The sequence below is a fragment of the Gymnoscopelus microlampas genome (assembly GCF_963454915.1).
Source record: "Gymnoscopelus microlampas genome assembly, chromosome: 16".
Taxonomy (NCBI): Eukaryota; Metazoa; Chordata; class Actinopteri; order Myctophiformes; family Myctophidae; genus Gymnoscopelus; species Gymnoscopelus microlampas.
The window spans coordinates 20,771,748-20,789,030 of record NC_139953.1 but is presented as its reverse complement, the minus strand read 5'-3'; the positions used below and the strand labels follow the sequence as shown (position 1 = coordinate 20,789,030).

The window sequence follows — 17,283 nt, the reverse complement described above, 5'->3', positions numbered from 1 at the left end:
ACCCTGACAACCCCCAGGATTGTCACAAGAATTAAATATAAACATAGATAGCTGTGCTGAAACTTTCTTTTTTTTAACAACAGGACTGTATGGCATTTTGTTTAAACTAAAGTATTGTATGACTTCATTTCTTATGACACAGTTGATTTCTTATACCAGGGGTCTTCAACCTTTTCAGGCCAAGGACCCCTTAGCTGAGACAGAGATGAAGCAGGGACCCCCTCTACATATTGTATAACATTGTTTTTCAGATTAAACTTTATTGTTTACTTGGTCTGCTCTTTTTTCCCTCTACACCTATCTCTTTGCCAAAAATAAGCCGATCTACAAGTTCACAACGTGAGTTTGTAGATCTGCTATTTTTGGCTAAAGTTCACCTCAGAAAAGGGATGCTAGGGTTCAAGTGGTTAAAGGTGTAGTGAAATGAAAAATATGTTTTTCACACTTTTAGAGCATATCCGTGGTCATCATATGGGCATACCTAACAATAGATGCAAAAACAAATTAAAAAAAAACATTTTTGTGTATTTTTACATCTAGTCCCTAAAAAGCCAATCTTAATTACTTCCTGTAAACGAAAACGTGCTGCGTGATGACATAACACAGCCTTCATGAAAATAAATGAATCTTGATTACATGCACCTGTTTGATTCCCATAGCTGCACGTTCTTCAAACACAGCTGATTTTAATTACAGAGATACTCCGTTTTGAATCTCATTGAAGATGAGTGTATTAATCATTTTAAACTTCATCTGCACACTAAAATATGTATCTGAAAACATTATAGGTTAGAAATAAGCCAGGTAGTAGCAAACGTGCTTCACTGGCCGTCTCTCTCTCACTTGTAAACAAACACTAGCCGTGTTGCACACGGCTGAAGTGATTGAGATCCAACGTCCCATAGCCTGAAGGGATGGGACCTTCTGATTGGGTTAGAGTCGTTGAGCCGACGTTTCAGGCTGAACCTTCAAAATAAAATGACCGAAAATGTCACTTCAGTGCGTCTTTAAGGTAAAAAAAAAAAATCATATCACACAAAGATTTGGCGGACCCCCTGTAGTAACTCTGAGGACCCCCTGTTGAAGACCCCTGTCTTATACTATATATACTAACAAGCTAAACTCCTTTTTGCATCAACTCATCCAAGGAACAGGGCATGTGATGTAGTTGGCAGTGCTTCATTGAAGAAAAGGTGACAAAAAACAAACAATTAGACAAATAATCATACATTGATGATGATAATGAAGTGTACATTAGCATTCACACTGACTTACATTTCAACAGTAAAGTCACATCAGACAATGAGCATGATCTGTCACTTTTACACACAGTAATAAAAGTTACCCTTGCCTGGGCTTACCTCTGTGCTGGAGGCTGACGACAGGGGAACAGGTTCTCCTGAGAGAAATTATCTGCGATGGAGCAACGCGTTGTGAGATTGTAGATAATAGGCGATGCATATGCAGGTAGGTTGTTTATAATATAATTTTGCTTATTTCTGTCACAAAATATGGCAACACTGACGTCCGAGTCAGACCACGTCATATGTTCCACTGTAACCATCAAAAAGACATCCATACAACAACATACAATAACGCCAACACGCCGTTCATACGACGTCTATACGACGTCCAGGTCAGACCCCAGTAACCACCAAGAAAAGCCCAAAACCAACCAGACATCTTATACAACGCCGATACGCCGTGCCTACGACGTCTACACGACGTCCAGGTCAGACCTCAGTAAGTGGTCTCATGTTGTTGCCACGACACCTGCTGGCTGAAAAAAATCAATGCATTGTTTTATGTCAAGGACCCCCGAATTAATGTATTAGTATTTGGCCGTGGATGTGGACCCCACCCAACATTTGTGTTTTTCAAATGTTTCTAAACAATTTAAATACAACACTGTTTGAGAAACTAGTTGAAAACTCTATAGCCACCAAATGTTTCCAAAGTGACAATAACAGCCACTGTACTCGATTACAAAAAACGAGTATGGCTGATTAAAACTGCTATAGTTTTGGTCATAAAACTATGAAGTGGGTGTATTTGGAGATTCAGTCAACCTGTGAAGGTGAGAGGTGTTAAATTTAAACATCTAAGTCATTATGTTTGGTGGTGCAAGAGAAAAGCTGAGGTTCCACAACCAGAAGATTGTGGGGTTGAATCTTGGTCCGGGTGGATATTTATTTTTGGTCTTTGGTCATATGTTTAACCGTGTGTGTGTACAGATTGCAGTTAATATAGGAATATAAGACTTTATTTATATGAAATGGAGCGGAGTTGTAAACACCAGCATACCGTTGCTCATTGAATCCATCAGCGGAAGAAAGAGCAACGTCATGTGCGTACATTTTACCACAGTGAAATTCAGTTCCACCAGAGTGTGCTGTTCAGACAACGTATTATTGAGAAAATAGCATGAACTACAATATATAGGGTAGATTCTGTTGTCAATTAGCTACATTTTGACGAACTTCATCAAATAAAATAAATGTAAAATAACTCCTGTTACAAAAGCATGAGAAAATATTAACATACACCTATTTACTGTACCGTACACCTGTAAGATAAAACATAATCACACAGGAACATCAATCATATCACCCTCATATTAAGGCGACTGGGAATTGGATATGGGTGAGGTTATTACAGAGGAATTATTATGGTAGTCTATGTTGCATAGAGTTCATACCACCTCAATGTGCCAGCATGGCTTTAACGCAGTGCAAAGTCCTGCATCGCTCCCACTGGACTAAACAGAAAATGTCTAAATACTTTCAAGATGTTAGTCCTAACCGCACATCCTTAAAGGCATATTTAACACGTTTGATATAGTTGTTATGTAGATGAGACAGGACTGACCAAACATATGGGGACAGTTTTCAAATATTTGTGAAATGATGTATAATTTCATGTTTTTAATCAATTTATGTGAATTATAACTTAAATGTGTTGTTTTGGCTGAGGACAGGCCATTTTTAGGATTTGTAATTTTCGAAACTGTTTTAAATGAACAAAATATCTCTCAACCTAATTAAATGATAAATATTCCTTGATATATTCCTTTACAGAACAACTCACTGAATTCAACCATCTAGTCAGTTTTATGTTTTTGGATTATACAAGTTTTATTCACTGAAACAGTTCCAGGGCAGATAATGTACATTTCTGGTAGACTGTCACAAAGGCATTTGAAAGATTTCATGAAAAGTTGTATTATATGTCAACTAGAAAAATGACACCCCTCTAATATTTGTTTTAGAGGTACGAATACAATCTTAGAAATTGTTTTTTTTATGGAGTCAAAAAGCCTTCGCATACTGTACAGGCTACACATGAATACAACTTAGAATACATAAGAGAAATTGAACAGAATTAACAATAGTAATGTCATGCAATTTTAGTCATTTATTTACGATAAATTATACATTTTTACCTCAATCCGGTGTCCATTCTGCATAGCAATAAGCTGCTGTTATGTTTGATTGCCATTCAAAACCATTCAGCATTATATGTTGTTGTTTTTTGTACATTACATACGAATCACTCTATATTCCATGAAGATATTACATTTACAAAAATGTACACATTTATCATGCCCATTATGTGTTAACTTTAAAAAAAAAAAAGAGAGAGAGAGAGAGGGAAACAGGTGTTGTTCACCGTTATGCCCTTTTTAACGTAGCTTGAGGTGTACTACTATATATATCACTTTGTGTCTCCCTCTGTGTATATCGCTCCACCTCAATCACTTCACTTTGAGGGCGTTGTTCTTCCTTAGAGGTATGTTCTTCTGGACCTGGCGGGCCCGTGTGCCAAAGCCCAGAGACTGCACTGACTCAGTAATGAAATGCTGGGTGGGAGACACACACAGCATCACCAGCAGCTTGGCATCGCCACCTGGTGGAAAAGATGAAGAAGGACAAGGTAGTATGTTGACAGACTATGCTGTATGACTCCAATTAAATGTATATGTTTAAATATGCGTGTGCGTGCGTGCGTGCGTGTACATGTATAATTATACTTGTATGGGCCAAATGTACCCACGCGTGTAGTAGAATTTGTGAAATAGACAGTGAGGACCATTTTTCTGGTCCTCGCAAGGGAAATGGTTGTTTTATGGTATTCATCGTTCATTTTGGGGTTAGGATTAGACATTTAAACTAGAGGTTATGTTTAGGGGTTAGGGTTTTCCTTAATGTATACTTAGTTGTGCGCTGATGTCACACACCGAAAAGTAGCCGATCTACAAAACAAATTCAGCAATGTATAATGCTGTCATAAAATGTTGATGCACGTATAGTAATTCAAACATGTTTGTTTGTGTGTGTGTGTGTGTGTGTGTGTGTGTGTGTGTGTGTGTGTGTGTGTGTGTGTGTGTGTGTGTGTGTGTGTGTGTCTGTGTGTCTCACCAATGGCGTCCTGCAGTAGGTGTGTGAGCTTGCTGTTCCTGTAAGGAACGTGGGGTCTCTGCTCTGCCAGGGCTCCCAACACATCAGACAGAGCAGACAGACTGCGGTTTATACAGGACGACTCCCACAGAGCAGCCCCAGTAACTCCTGACATACCTGGTTCACACACAGTACATACATTAATAGACTACTTAAGGGTAATCACACACGGTATAAGTGTATGTATATTAATAGACTAGCACTACATACTGTAGTAGTATAACAAGAGACAAGACAAGAAATTCGGTGTCTACGCGTTACGCTGTGCCAGTTACCCGCCAGGGCGTCTTACCCACACACTCGCTGCCCGCCAGGTCCACTAGCTGTAGCTTGGTCTTGAATGGAGCCTGCAAGATGCTGGGCCTGGGCGAGGGGCAGGGGGACTGGCTCGGGGAGAGGCCGGGTGAGGAGGCGGAGCTGGTGGAGAGCTCGTCAGATGGTTGGCGGGCGGCGGCGTTGGCACGGCGGGGACAGCGGGGACTCCAAAACTCTCTCTGAGGGGAGCGCTGCATGTTCTTCTTGGCGCTCTGTAGCCTGCGAGCTGAACGGAGTGGTGGCATAATGTGAGCAATGTGTCAGAGGGATTGAGGGGTATCGTATTGTATCGTACTACAGCTCCACTATTATGCATTATTCTCTATCCCAGTTATGCTGCAAGTCCCGTGCTTTCAAAATTGACAGACAGCAAACAAACAAACCAAATCAAAAGTGCACAGTACACTCTTGATTTAGAAAGACAGATATGTGTGATTCATTCTGTGCTTTCACCCATTAAGACCCGAGGCCGATTCTAAAAATGCCATCTACTGTAAATCAGTAGTTCTCAAACTTTTTCGTAATTAAAAAATATTTTAAAAATTCAAACACTTCAAACACATTCAGCTCGCAGCACTGCACGAAGTGACGCGCTGTGAGCTTGTATATCTATCTATCTAAATATCTAAAATGACACAGATGATTTCCCGGTTTTAATGGGTTAACTTAACCACTTTTCATATTTATGCACTGTTTATCAACGTCAGGTCTGGGGACCACAAGGGGTCCAAATATAAGTGTAAGTGTACAAATGAAACCAAATGGACTGGGGGGGGGGGGTCGTGCGTGTACTGTGTACAAGTGTGTCTCACCCAGGACCAGTGCATTGGGGCTCTTGGAGGAGATGGTGAGGGTGACTATGAGGTGAGAGCGTGAGGAGTGGGCGTGGACCAGGGTGGGACAGCGAGCCCTGAGCCTGAGAACGCTGCCGATCACCTGCATCACCTCGGACGAGCTGACCACACACCTGAGGGAGAGGAAAACATGCGTTTGTCTCCACATTTACATACACTCACACACACACTAATATGTGCACACACTTAATTTTATAAGTCAATAGGGGCTCTGATCGGGCTGAAACCTTGCCCAATCGTGGGAGTCATACATCATAGATACGTCATGGACGTAGACATAACATAGACGTCATTAATGACCGATGTCACAGGTTGTCCAGTGTCCACATGAAATCAGACATGGTAGCCACGCTGTTCCCTTGCGGAATCCAAGAACTACCATCGTTTCCACCCAGTTTTAACCAGGAAAGCTGGGAGTCTCTAGTTGAGTAGACTGAGAGAACGAGCCCAATCGATGGTCTTGAAGGGCGGATCCAAACCCAGGCTGGATTCCAACGCCGCTTCCTATTGCTTCACCAATCTATGTCCCCGCCTCCCCTCCCCTCCCCCCCCCCCCCCCCCCCCGGCCCGTGCACGGAGCACGCTGACGTCACCAAATTTAGAGCGACGCCCCTCTGCACTCTGATTCGTTAGGAGATAACAAGGTCCTAAGACCAGCGTTCCTGTACCGTTCTCCCAGGCTTTTTTTCTTTTTTAACAAAAATAAATGCATGGGTTTCCGAGGCTACTAGTTGAGTGAAGCATTTAGACACTGATTTGTGAGTCTAGTGTTTTCCTGGCCCCGACAAGCATGTACATAAAATCACACACATAAGGGTGTTTTGAACTCATAACGAGTACATACAAGTATAAAACAGCTAATAGAGTAGTGTCTGTACTCACGCGTGTGTGAGTGAGGTGACCTCGCTGGTGCCAGAGGATGTGGTGATGACGTCCCTGCGGTGGCCCACACCACTGCCCCCCTCGTCCCGGGCCAGAAGATCAAACACCTCGTTGTTGTACACCTCCACCACCGACACCTCTACTGTATGACTGTCTGCTGGCTTCTCTGAGATCAGCCTGTTACACACACATACACACACACTCTTTATTTGAGTCCACATTTCAAAATACATTACAAGGGCCCAAATATTTTCCAGTTGCTTCTGATGCCATACGTACTCAAAATAATATGTGCGTCAGTGCATGGCTCCAAACAAGTTTACAGAATTTAAACAACACACAAGAACACATTCACGGTCAACATATGTCATACACTTCCACCAGCCATATTACCAAGACCGGGAGAATTATGGCTACAGGAAGCACCTTCTCCTCCAAATAGAGCGACTGCCTCCTAGATTGCAGTATTTTGCAAGCTGCTTTGCCTTACACTTAGACAACCTCATAATCCTCAACCACCTGCCTGTGGACATGGCCCAAGCTGCCAAATATGAATCACCATCTATCTTACTTCAGTGTTAGGAGTGATAACACGTGTTATAGTATATACATGCTATTTTGCATGATATGAGTACAGGTGTGATTTCTTTGGCACAAAAGGTTTGAAAACCACTGTTATACTATACTTGTTCAGAAACAAGGGTCTCCCCATCTCTCCAGCCCATTAGTAAAATAGTAATAGTAAAATAAAATTTCAGGTCCGGATAAAAATTCCATCCAATCAGGAGAGAGAACTCATACAGGATATTCTTTTTAGATTAATTACATTTTTACTGGAACACAATAAAATTGAACATGATGTCTTTGTAGGGTTCCATCTCCTTATTGGATTAAATTGGTACATCCTGACCTGAAAATATAGTTTCTGCTCACTCACTCTATAGCAATGATTGCCATCTAAACTTAAAACCTTTTAACTGTATTTTTTTGTTGGTGACATATCACTTACACCCCCTGTAAGTTCCACATCGCTGACATGTCCTCCTTTATGTTGCGTTCACACTGGCAGCTACAAAGATACAGTCTACCATTCATTTCCAATGGAAGCCAGCGACTTGAAGATGCAAAGCTACATCCAACGTTTGTAGCCGCTACAAAAGCTACAACAGCCACAAATTAGTTGAGCTGGCTTCAACATACAAGGCTACAAAACAACAGATATGCGGTGTAGCTTGGTACCTTTGTATATTTTGTATCTGCCAGTGTGAACACAGCATCAAAGTCTCACCTGAAGAGCTCAGCTGCAGCCTTAGGGATGATGCCATCCTGGGGGGCCTCCTCTGTCCGCTGGGAGCCCAGCATAGTGTGGGTCTTACCACTGCCTGTCTGCCCGTACGCCATGATACACACATTATACCTGGAAAACACACGCAACACACACATTATACCTGCACAACACACACAATACACACATACCGGGCCGGCACAACACACAATACACACATTGTACCTGCAAAATACACATTATACCTGCACAACAGACACAATACACAAATTATACCTGCACAGAGGAATTAATGCAACACACACATAAACCCCCACAAACACAAAGATCTTGAGTGTTAATTTAACTGTCAGAGAGTACAAATGGGACCAACACGTAAGAGTCATAATGGTCAAGTAAGGGTCCATTTGATTCCATTTGTAAAGGTTAAATTAACACCAAGACTTGGCAACATATCAAATGTTCTCAAAATAAAACAATGCTGAAAATAAATGTTGGCTGTGTAACACCATTACAATTAATGATGAAGACAAATGTGACAATTTGTGGCGAGTCAACATTCTGTTATCATGAATTAAATGATTTCTTGATTCCACACTCACCCATCCAGCAGAGAGGTGAGGAGAGGTTTGACGTCCTCGAACACGGCATGCTGGGAATCCTCAGGTCCATGCACCCTGTCGAACAAGATCCAAATTGAGACTAATGACAATTAAAATTGTGTTAAAATAAAATGGAATTACGTGTCTGCCTTTTCCTTTTACCTCTCAAACTCAAATATCTTGTTTAACACCGGGTTTCCAGTCTTCATGCAATTCACCAACACTACATCCTACAATACAAAAAATAAAGTGTGAGAAGATTCTGTGACAAAGAAATCACAGTAAAAAATAAATAAACAAGCAATGAGTCCTAGTTTAATTGAAAGAAAAGTGCTCACATCGCTGATAGCATGGACCACTTCCTCTGATGAGACAGGCCTGCAAGAGAAAATCAGGACAGTGATGGATTGATAACATAGTTGCTGATCTTGAGGAAATGGAAAAAGAAAATTAAAACAGTGTTTGGGACACCTGATTAGGTGAGCACGGGTGTTTTGGGGGCGAAAATCGACAATCTACAAGCTCACAACTGAGAGCTTGTACACAGCACCGCACACAGCGAAGTATAAATCAAGCCTAACATTGTCAAATGCATCGACATATTGGAGATAAATGTACCCTGCTGATGATGTTGATGAGGAGGCCTGGATGTGGTCAAAATGTAGCACTGGACGCACCCTACAGTGGACTCTGATGTTACCCCTCAACTCCTGGAGAAAGACAAGGAGAGACCACTGACATGAGAGACAAGCAGAAAAGACTGAGATTGTGTGTGTTTTGTCTGGCTTGTATCTACATTGAGACGGAACACCCCGGCCCATGAATCCCATGTTGAGGTTGTAAAGTAAATCAGTCCTCACCACCAGTTTGTTGTGAAGCTCTCTCCTCCTCTGCCTCTCTTCCTTGCACCTCTCCTTCTCCACCTCCAGAGAGTGCTCTAGGGCTTCCACACGAGCCTGTAAACCTGGGAATTGACAGATGAGAATTGAACAGGAACACTGCTCGGTTTGAGCAATTTCTTTTAATTCACTGTACTTCAAACACTCCAGTCAATACTGTATATCCAATCAAGGTGCATCGTCATCAGTGATCTTGATTAATCAGTGGCTTTGGGACAAGTTTAAAACTCATTACTATAAGCATGCCAGAACAGGCCATCAAAGGTATCTGTAAGGTGGGTCTGTTCATCTCTTGAAAACCATTTGAATCGAGACCAAGACTTGAATCCTCAGTCACACGCAAGCACCTGGCACAAAAACACGCCCTCATTTACACACAAACATGCTGAACCATTCAACATGTATAGGAATAAACAGAATAGTTCAAAGTGAAAATAAATGGCATGAACCCTAGTTAACCAACAACAGGGTAAGCACTTAAGTGTCGTCTCAGTGCTGAGACGACACTTAAGTATTAAGACACTTAAGTATTACAAAGTACACACTAAGTAGATACAAGGTAAACATCAGAGTTAAAAATGAACATGTGGGTCAATTTTTACACTCAGAGTTGAAAAAGTATTATAATAAATTGCCTGACTGAGAATGAAAGGACATTTGTCATATTGCTATTAATCCTTTTGTTATTCTGAAATGCTCTCACGCCTCTTCTCCTCTTTACTGTGTGGAGCTGATTGATTTGATTGATGCCAGTGCTGATGCAACCATTGAAATAATCAATCGTTACCATGGTGTCCACCATGGTAACGAACTTCAACTTATTTGAACTTTTCTGAAAATAGTCAATCTACCAGCTCACAAGACATCACATCGGTATCTTCTATTTTTGAAATATTTTAGAAGATTTACGCCTATAATAATGCGCCAAAATTATGATACAAATTAAAGTGGCTACCGTAATAACTTAAATAACGGGGTAATTATCATTAAACTATGGTGTATTTCAAAATGCATGATAAATTATAATGTATTTTTAATCATGTATATGATTAATAAGCAGCATTATTGCCATAAACACAGGAAATCAGCTTTTCTAAATCAAAACCCCACCCTATTCACTCTCTCACAAACAATGTAAGTGTATCTGTGTGTGAATCATTGTACTGTATGGGATCAAGTTGATCTGTGTGTGTGTGTGGCGGGGGGTACACATACAGCTTACGGACCAGGGGGACTTTCTCATACAGTACACCCCTTACAGTAAACAAATGAGAAGATTAGCACCCAGCAATCCCAACACAACAGGACTTTAAGAGAGGTGGAGTGTGTGTGTGTGTGTGTGTGTGTGTGTGTGTGTGTGTGTGTGTGTGTGTGTGTGTGTGTGTGTGTGCGTGCGTGCGTGCGTGCGTGCGTGCGTGCGTGCGTGCGTGCGTGTGTGTGTGTGAGAGAGAGGATTATCACCACAGCAACCCTAATTGAGCTATATGGCCAGAGCGTGGTGTAGAAGTCACTTCAGAATGGGAAGTAAGAGAGAGAGAGTAATAGAACATGTAACGATAACAATGTGTCGAGGGGGAAAAATATGGGATATGCTAAGAGGCAACAGGAAATAAATACTATATCATTGCTATTTAACCACTTCAGCACTTAAACCCCAGCATCGGTATTGGGGTACTTTCACCACACGAAAAAACATAAAAAACAGAAAAAAACACTAGTAATGAGCCGTGAGGGACTCCAGTTACCCATATGGGGTTTAAGTGGTTACACCCTATACGTAGTTGACCGGATTCCCAGGCCCCGTCCTGTTTTCACTACACTAAATATCTTCACCGAAAACAGCTGATCTTAGCCCCAAAATAGGGACTGCTGGGCTAGCTAGGGTTCAAGTGGATCAAGTTGGAAGAATAGGAGAGGAGTAGAATGTATGAATAGAATGCTAGAACAGGAAATGGAAGTAAAAGACAATAATTGAAACACCACAAGATCTGCTGTCAGTGTGAGCTGTCAAACTCAGTCAAAACAAAGTGAGACAGACTTGTAAATTACCAATAGGCCCTCACTGATGCAAAACTACTACTTCCTGGTTGAGTTCTGAGGTCATGTTTGGTTCCATCCAGTCACATACTTACTCTGCATACTGTCTCCATGGCGATTCTGTAAGGAGGAGTTAGCTTGATCCACCTTCTGCAGTAGCTGCTTGCTCTGCTCTTCCAGGTCAGTGGCAAAGCCCACATACACAGCAAACACCTCACTCAGGTCCTGTTTCAAAGCCTGGAATACCACAGAAACAGACACATTTTGTATTATGTCTCCAAAACGTTACCTCGTGTGTATTGTATCCATCTATCGACCGGGTCAAGTTGTCACACACACGCACGCACGCACGCACGCACGCACGCACGCACGCACACACACACACACACACACACACACACACACACACACACACCATCTGTACTGTATAATTGTACCTGGACTTCAGACAGTAGTTTGACCAGGGCTGACTGGGTGATTTTCTGTGTGTTACTCTGGAGCTGAGGGTGTTTCTGGGCCTTGGCTGCCTCCTCTTGGCTCCGCCGCAGTTTCCCCAGACACTGGAGACAGGACAACTTCAATATGCTCATATAGCCCCGGTTCACTATTACCTTAAGGTTATGGTTATAGGCAAGGGCCCAAATAAGACACACAATATGGCGACTCTTCTCATTGCCAACCAGCATTTGACCTAGTTCCTATATGAGGTGATAAATTGTAGGTGAAATGTGGACCCTGTGCCAGACAGCCTGCATATATCCACCTACAACTGCTATAAGCCTGTATGCTGAAAGGTGTAATAAACTCTGGACCAATAAGGTCTAGATGACACAGGTTGTTACAGAATAATCTAAAAATATCTTACCTCAGCATGTCTTAAATGAAGAATGGCATTCTCAGTCTCCAGCTCAAGTATGCGCTCCTCTTTACTCTAGAACATAATTGTAGTGAGTAGGTTAGTTTACACACATCCACTGTAAGGCAGTCACTCTTATAACAGTGTGTATAAATAGACCAGAATAGGCCTACATCTGTGACTAAACATTTACATTACAACTTTGTAAAATAAAAACACACCTGCTCAAACAATAGGCCAATTTACACTTACAGTAAACGGTCAAGAAAGATCTAAATTTGATCGAATTGAATAGTCTCTTACCCGCAGTTTGTGCTCCAACAGGTGCACTTGATGGGCGAATATTTGGTCGCGGTTAATAAAGAGTGGCATTGTAAAAAAGAGATGGAAACAATCCTAGACATTAAATGGTAGGCCTGTCTGTCCCCCCGCTCCTTCCTACTGATCAACCTGTCTGTAGGACAGGTCACATAATCCGATTAAGGAGAGGAGAGTCAACAACTTCAAGCTTTCCTCATTAGCTGTACGCAACGGCGCTCGAGTCCTACAGGGAGATGAACAAATAATATACACTTTGATAGATATTCTCAAAAATAAAATGTCCTTGAAATAAATAGGCCTATTCAGACTTTGTGTATATTGGAAATCCAGTAGGATCACCATCGGCATTCACTTTATAGCCTTGGATCGACGGTCACCTGTCATGACCGTCTTGGATGATCTCCAAAATAGTGTTTGCATTTTCTCCCTTTTTGGTCTGTACATCTACATAAACGTTCACATTTCTAATATAAAGTACTTGCCCTATGGCCACGGATGTTAAAATGATGTGCAGCTTCTCAAAAGTACCCGTATATTCCGTATTGTTAAATAAAAAGCATTTTAATCTGATTGGTGGCAATTTCCTCATAGACTTGTAATGTATCAGAGTGCAATACACCTCCCAACCGATAAGGTCGCGTGGTTGAAAGCAAAAGGAGAACAGAGAAAATGGCCACTAATTACATTAAAACATTTTTTTATTGAAGAATATGGAATATACAAGTACTTCTAAAGATCCGTACATAATTGCAATATTTGTGGCCATAGGGTTAGTACTTTATATTTGAAATTTAGACGTGTACGTAGATGTGCGGATCAAAAAAGGAGAAAGTGCAAACACTATTTTGAAGATCATCCATGACAGTCATGTGTCAGGGCCTAATCCTATACAGTCTATGGTCAGGGCTAGCATTCACTTACCGTATGTTTTGTTGCTAGTAATATCCTCACCACTGGAGGACAGCAAAACTGACTCCTGACACTTTGTATCCTCCGTAAAGTGACGTGTAGAAGACTACGGCAGAAGAAGATTACTTCCGCATAGTAGTCTTTAACCATAACAGTTCAGTTTGGTGTCAAAATCGGTCAAAATGACCAAATCAAAGGACAAAAGGCGAGAGAAAATAAGTGTCGCCAGCGAAGTAAGTTTAAGACATTTATAAGTGTTTCTTCATGGGGTCGTTTTTACTGTCCTGCTGTGTACCTATGAGTTTCATTCATTCACTCATAATCTGTCACATTGTAGTTGAACCGAACAGGACCATCAGTATCATAAATATTCTGAAGAATACTGACCTGGAGACTGACATTCAGTATCATAATATTCTTATGATCAAAATAAGAACATTATGTCATGTAAAAACAAAATGTAAAATTTGCCACAGACAAGGACAAGTCTTGCCAGGGACACATTTGTCCATGTATGGACATATTGATGACCCCTGTCTATAATCAGTTATCATCTTGATTTGATGCAATTGGAAACCCTGACATATCTTCTGTTGAGCTGGAGAGATGTAGAGACCCATGTTCCTTAACAAACACTGTATAGCAGAAATTACTAACAGAATATAGAAACATTTAACACTTATTTTAACTGAAGAAAATCACTTATTGCACCATAACCAAGTGTTACATAGCTCTAGTACAGTATATCATTGTTTCTACACAGTGTTTATTCAGAAACCGGGGTCGGGACACCCAATTTAATCGAATCGGGAGAGAGAAGTCATACAGAATACAGAATACAGGATAAACAAGTGAAATTGGAAGTGATGACTGAGCAGACAAAATTGAAACAGCAACACTATATTATTGAAGCTGATAAATTCTCTCCTGATGAAATTGGCAACCCACCTGGAAATGTATTTTCTGTTTATTATAGAGCTGGAGAGAGTGTTCCTGAACAATAGCAATGAATACTATCTGAATATAGAGCTTTAACCTTTCTACATTTTTATATCTTTTATATAGATATAGATATACACACAACCTTTTATTTGAAACTTTATTAAAATATATACATTTCACATATATGATTTGTAGGCTATATAATGGCTTGGACATTTTGTCTAGATTGATCGTGTGGAAGAACGACGGTCGCGTTGTCAGGACAACATTGAGAAGGCAGAGTTCAAAAACCGTCGCCAGGAGCTGTCTGATCGGGAAAGGTGAGAGATAATGGCACCAAATGTTGCTTGTTTTGTCAATATTTACTATTGCATCTATAACCTATGGGCCGACTTGACCTCGTGGCTTGGCCAGAACCTGGCTGAAAACTGATGGCATGTCCTTGAGTGAATGTTTATCCTCCACAGACAAGAGCTTGAAGATGAAATGGCAATCATGCAGGAGAGGGTGCAGAAGCTAGGTGAGCTTACATTAAACACTTTAAGACCCTCTATTCTCAATGAAAAGTGGCAACTGTACTTGGACTGCTTTTTTCTCTCTACAGCAAATTTCTTTGCTGTCGATTTTTTTTGGCAAATGTTCCCCACAGGATAGGCATGCTGGGGTTCAGGTGGTTACATTAAACACTTGCCCTCAGATTTAACCGAGTCGCTATCATCATCATCATCAATGTGTTTTCAATGTGCGATCATACATTGCTTGCAGATGATAAAGGGATATATCACTTTCAAACATGTTTGTGGTAATTTTAACGTCTACTCTGGCTTTTGTGTGCAGTGCACCCCAGACAGTTTTTAAGTAGCTTGATTCAGTATTTTGATATTTATTTTATCTGGCATGCCCCCTTCCTATACAAACCCATTGTAACTTCAAACTCCATTTTAACAATGATCGATTCATCGAAAACACCTGTCCTTGTTCTGGTGAATGATATTGTCCTTCAAATGTGTGAAGGACAATATCACTTCGTTTTTGTTTTCTTTATTTAATTTTGAAAATAATAATAATCCAAAAGAATTATAAAAAAATCATGGAAAAAAGTAGTTGAAAAAACACGGCCCGTCACACATTAGATGGACAATATCAGTCACTATAACCAAGGACGGGTGTTTTCGATGGTTAAAATGGAGTTTGAAGTTTCAATGGGTCTGTATAGGAAGGGTGTATGTCTGATAAAATAAATATCAAATATCAAGCAAGCAACCTAAAAACTGTCTGGGGTGCACACAAAAGCCAGAGTAGACGTTCAAATGACCCAAAACATGTTTGAAAGTGAAATATCCCTTTAAGAACTCAACAACAAAAAAAGAACTGCATTATATAGCTCATTTTCTTGTAATTTTGACCACTCAAATGTGCTTAACAATGTTCTTCGCATCATCTTGAACCTTCCGGCTCCTAGACGGCAACTCTTATCTCCTGAGTGACTACTATGATCAGTAAAAATGAATAATAATAAAAAATATCTTTCAGTATCAGCTAGGAATTATACATATTTGGTGGAGTACAACATTTATGACTGCCAAGTCAGTCACACAATTTATATTAAATAATAATAACAATTCCTTAATTTATTTTCTTTTTAGATAAGGAACTTGATGTTTTGAGGGGAGAGAACCGGAGGAATATGGTGCTGTCAGTCGCTCTGCTGGCTCTGTCTGCTGTTCTTTACTATGTCTTCCTCTACAACGAAGAAGACCTCTCATGATATCGCCCACCCAGTGTCTTATAAGGAAGTATGCACTCAAGAACAGTGTCCTTGCAAGAGGTGAGGACAGAACTGGAAGTATGGTGCCTAGTACACACAGGATGGTTCTATCTGGTGAAACCAAAGACTCGTAAGGCAGCTTCATGGACTGTAAAACCATCCAAGTTCACTGTGATGTGCTTGAACCATAGCAGTGACCTCATCATACTGTACTTACCTTAACTGGATTTATAAAATGTACAACTCTTTAGCTGCATGCTTACATAAGGGAAAAATACTACATAAATGGCCATAGAACAGAATGTTCATCAATTGCCTCATCTTTTCCTGACTTGTGATCTCTATTGAATCACTTGTGAAAGCACACACATTTACAAATCTCAATGCAAAAGAGGAACTTATTAGAATTACTTTTTATACGCACATTTGTGAATAGACAAAGGTCATAAGAATTACTGCTGCCTTGCCTTATCACAGTTTTTATAGTGTCTGTTCTGTCAAGACAATACAATTAGACAAGACATAATCCATGACCAGAAAGTGACTCTTACATGATGACTATGTACGTACTGTATATATGACATTTCTCATTCATTTGACAACGTAGTGTCTATTGTGACAATTAACTTTGCTTTTTCGATTCACCAAATGTCATCATTCTTTGATGTACTCAGTTTTATGATGGAGTTGTTGAAGTCATAATTTGTCAAAGGTGATGACGCCAAACATGGCTTCTTTTTTTTTACAGGTCTATGAATGTGATTTACCTGCTAAAGCCTAACTACAGATAAACAGATCAAAATGTGCACACATCATTATTAATAATGATTTTGGTATTTAAATGTCTTTGCTATTTCTAAGCATTCAGTCTGTTTATGCTTTGCATGTGTTGTTACAATACATGGGCAGGAAACATTAAAGAATGTATTTGGATGCTTCATTTTTCAGTGTACCAATTTGTCTCTTCTTGGGAATAGGAGCAACCCAGTTCCACTTTAATACTGTGCTAAAAAATAGTTGGTCAATAGGGGGAGCTCTAAGAATAAAGATTATTATGTGAGGGGTGTTCTCGGTATAAAAAACATTGGAAACCCAGTGAAAATATTAAGCTGCCCCATGTTTTTCTGAAGTTGTATTAATTGTCTCATGGCTCACA

General features: G+C 40.4%; 2 protein-coding genes across 2 annotated transcripts; one reads left to right on the top strand and one right to left on the bottom strand.

Moving 5' to 3' along the window:
- Positions 1-3,754: 3,754 nt before the first annotated feature.
- kif25 (kinesin family member 25) lies at positions 3,755-12,559 on the bottom strand (the record flags this gene model as incomplete). The annotated part of the gene is made up of 15 exons (XM_084082513.1): positions 3,755-3,906; positions 4,419-4,574; positions 4,750-4,998; positions 5,585-5,739; positions 6,509-6,685; positions 7,797-7,925; positions 8,396-8,470; positions 8,558-8,625; positions 8,734-8,773; positions 9,014-9,105; positions 9,256-9,359; positions 11,427-11,568; positions 11,769-11,891; positions 12,197-12,262; positions 12,491-12,559. The coding sequence occupies 15 exons, from the start codon at positions 12,557-12,559 to the stop codon at positions 3,755-3,757; spliced, it is 1,797 nt and encodes a 598-aa protein (XP_083938639.1).
- A 975-nt stretch (positions 12,560-13,534) lies between these two features.
- Positions 13,535-17,067, top strand: ccdc167 (coiled-coil domain containing 167). Its single transcript, XM_084083004.1, has 4 exons — positions 13,535-13,650; positions 14,585-14,679; positions 14,827-14,879; positions 16,006-17,067. The coding sequence occupies exons 1-4, from the start codon at positions 13,600-13,602 to the stop codon at positions 16,125-16,127; spliced, it is 321 nt and encodes a 106-aa protein (XP_083939130.1). The 5' UTR covers positions 13,535-13,599; the 3' UTR covers positions 16,128-17,067.
- The last annotated feature ends 216 nt before the right edge of the window (positions 17,068-17,283 follow it).

What these genes read in the sequence shown, in the direction of transcription:
- ccdc167 (XM_084083004.1), top strand. Translation starts at nt 13,600, where the DNA reads ATGACCAAATCAAAGGACAAAAGGCGAGAGAAAATAAGTGTCGCCAGC. An exon ending in AAATAAGTGTCGCCAGCGAA is followed by an intron (nt 13,651 to 14,584) that starts GTAAGTTTAAGA and finishes CATTTTGTCTAG; the next exon opens with ATTGATCGTGTGGAAGAACG. An exon ending in GGAGAGGGTGCAGAAGCTAG is followed by an intron (nt 14,880 to 16,005) that starts GTGAGCTTACAT and finishes TTTTCTTTTTAG; the next exon opens with ATAAGGAACTTGATGTTTTG.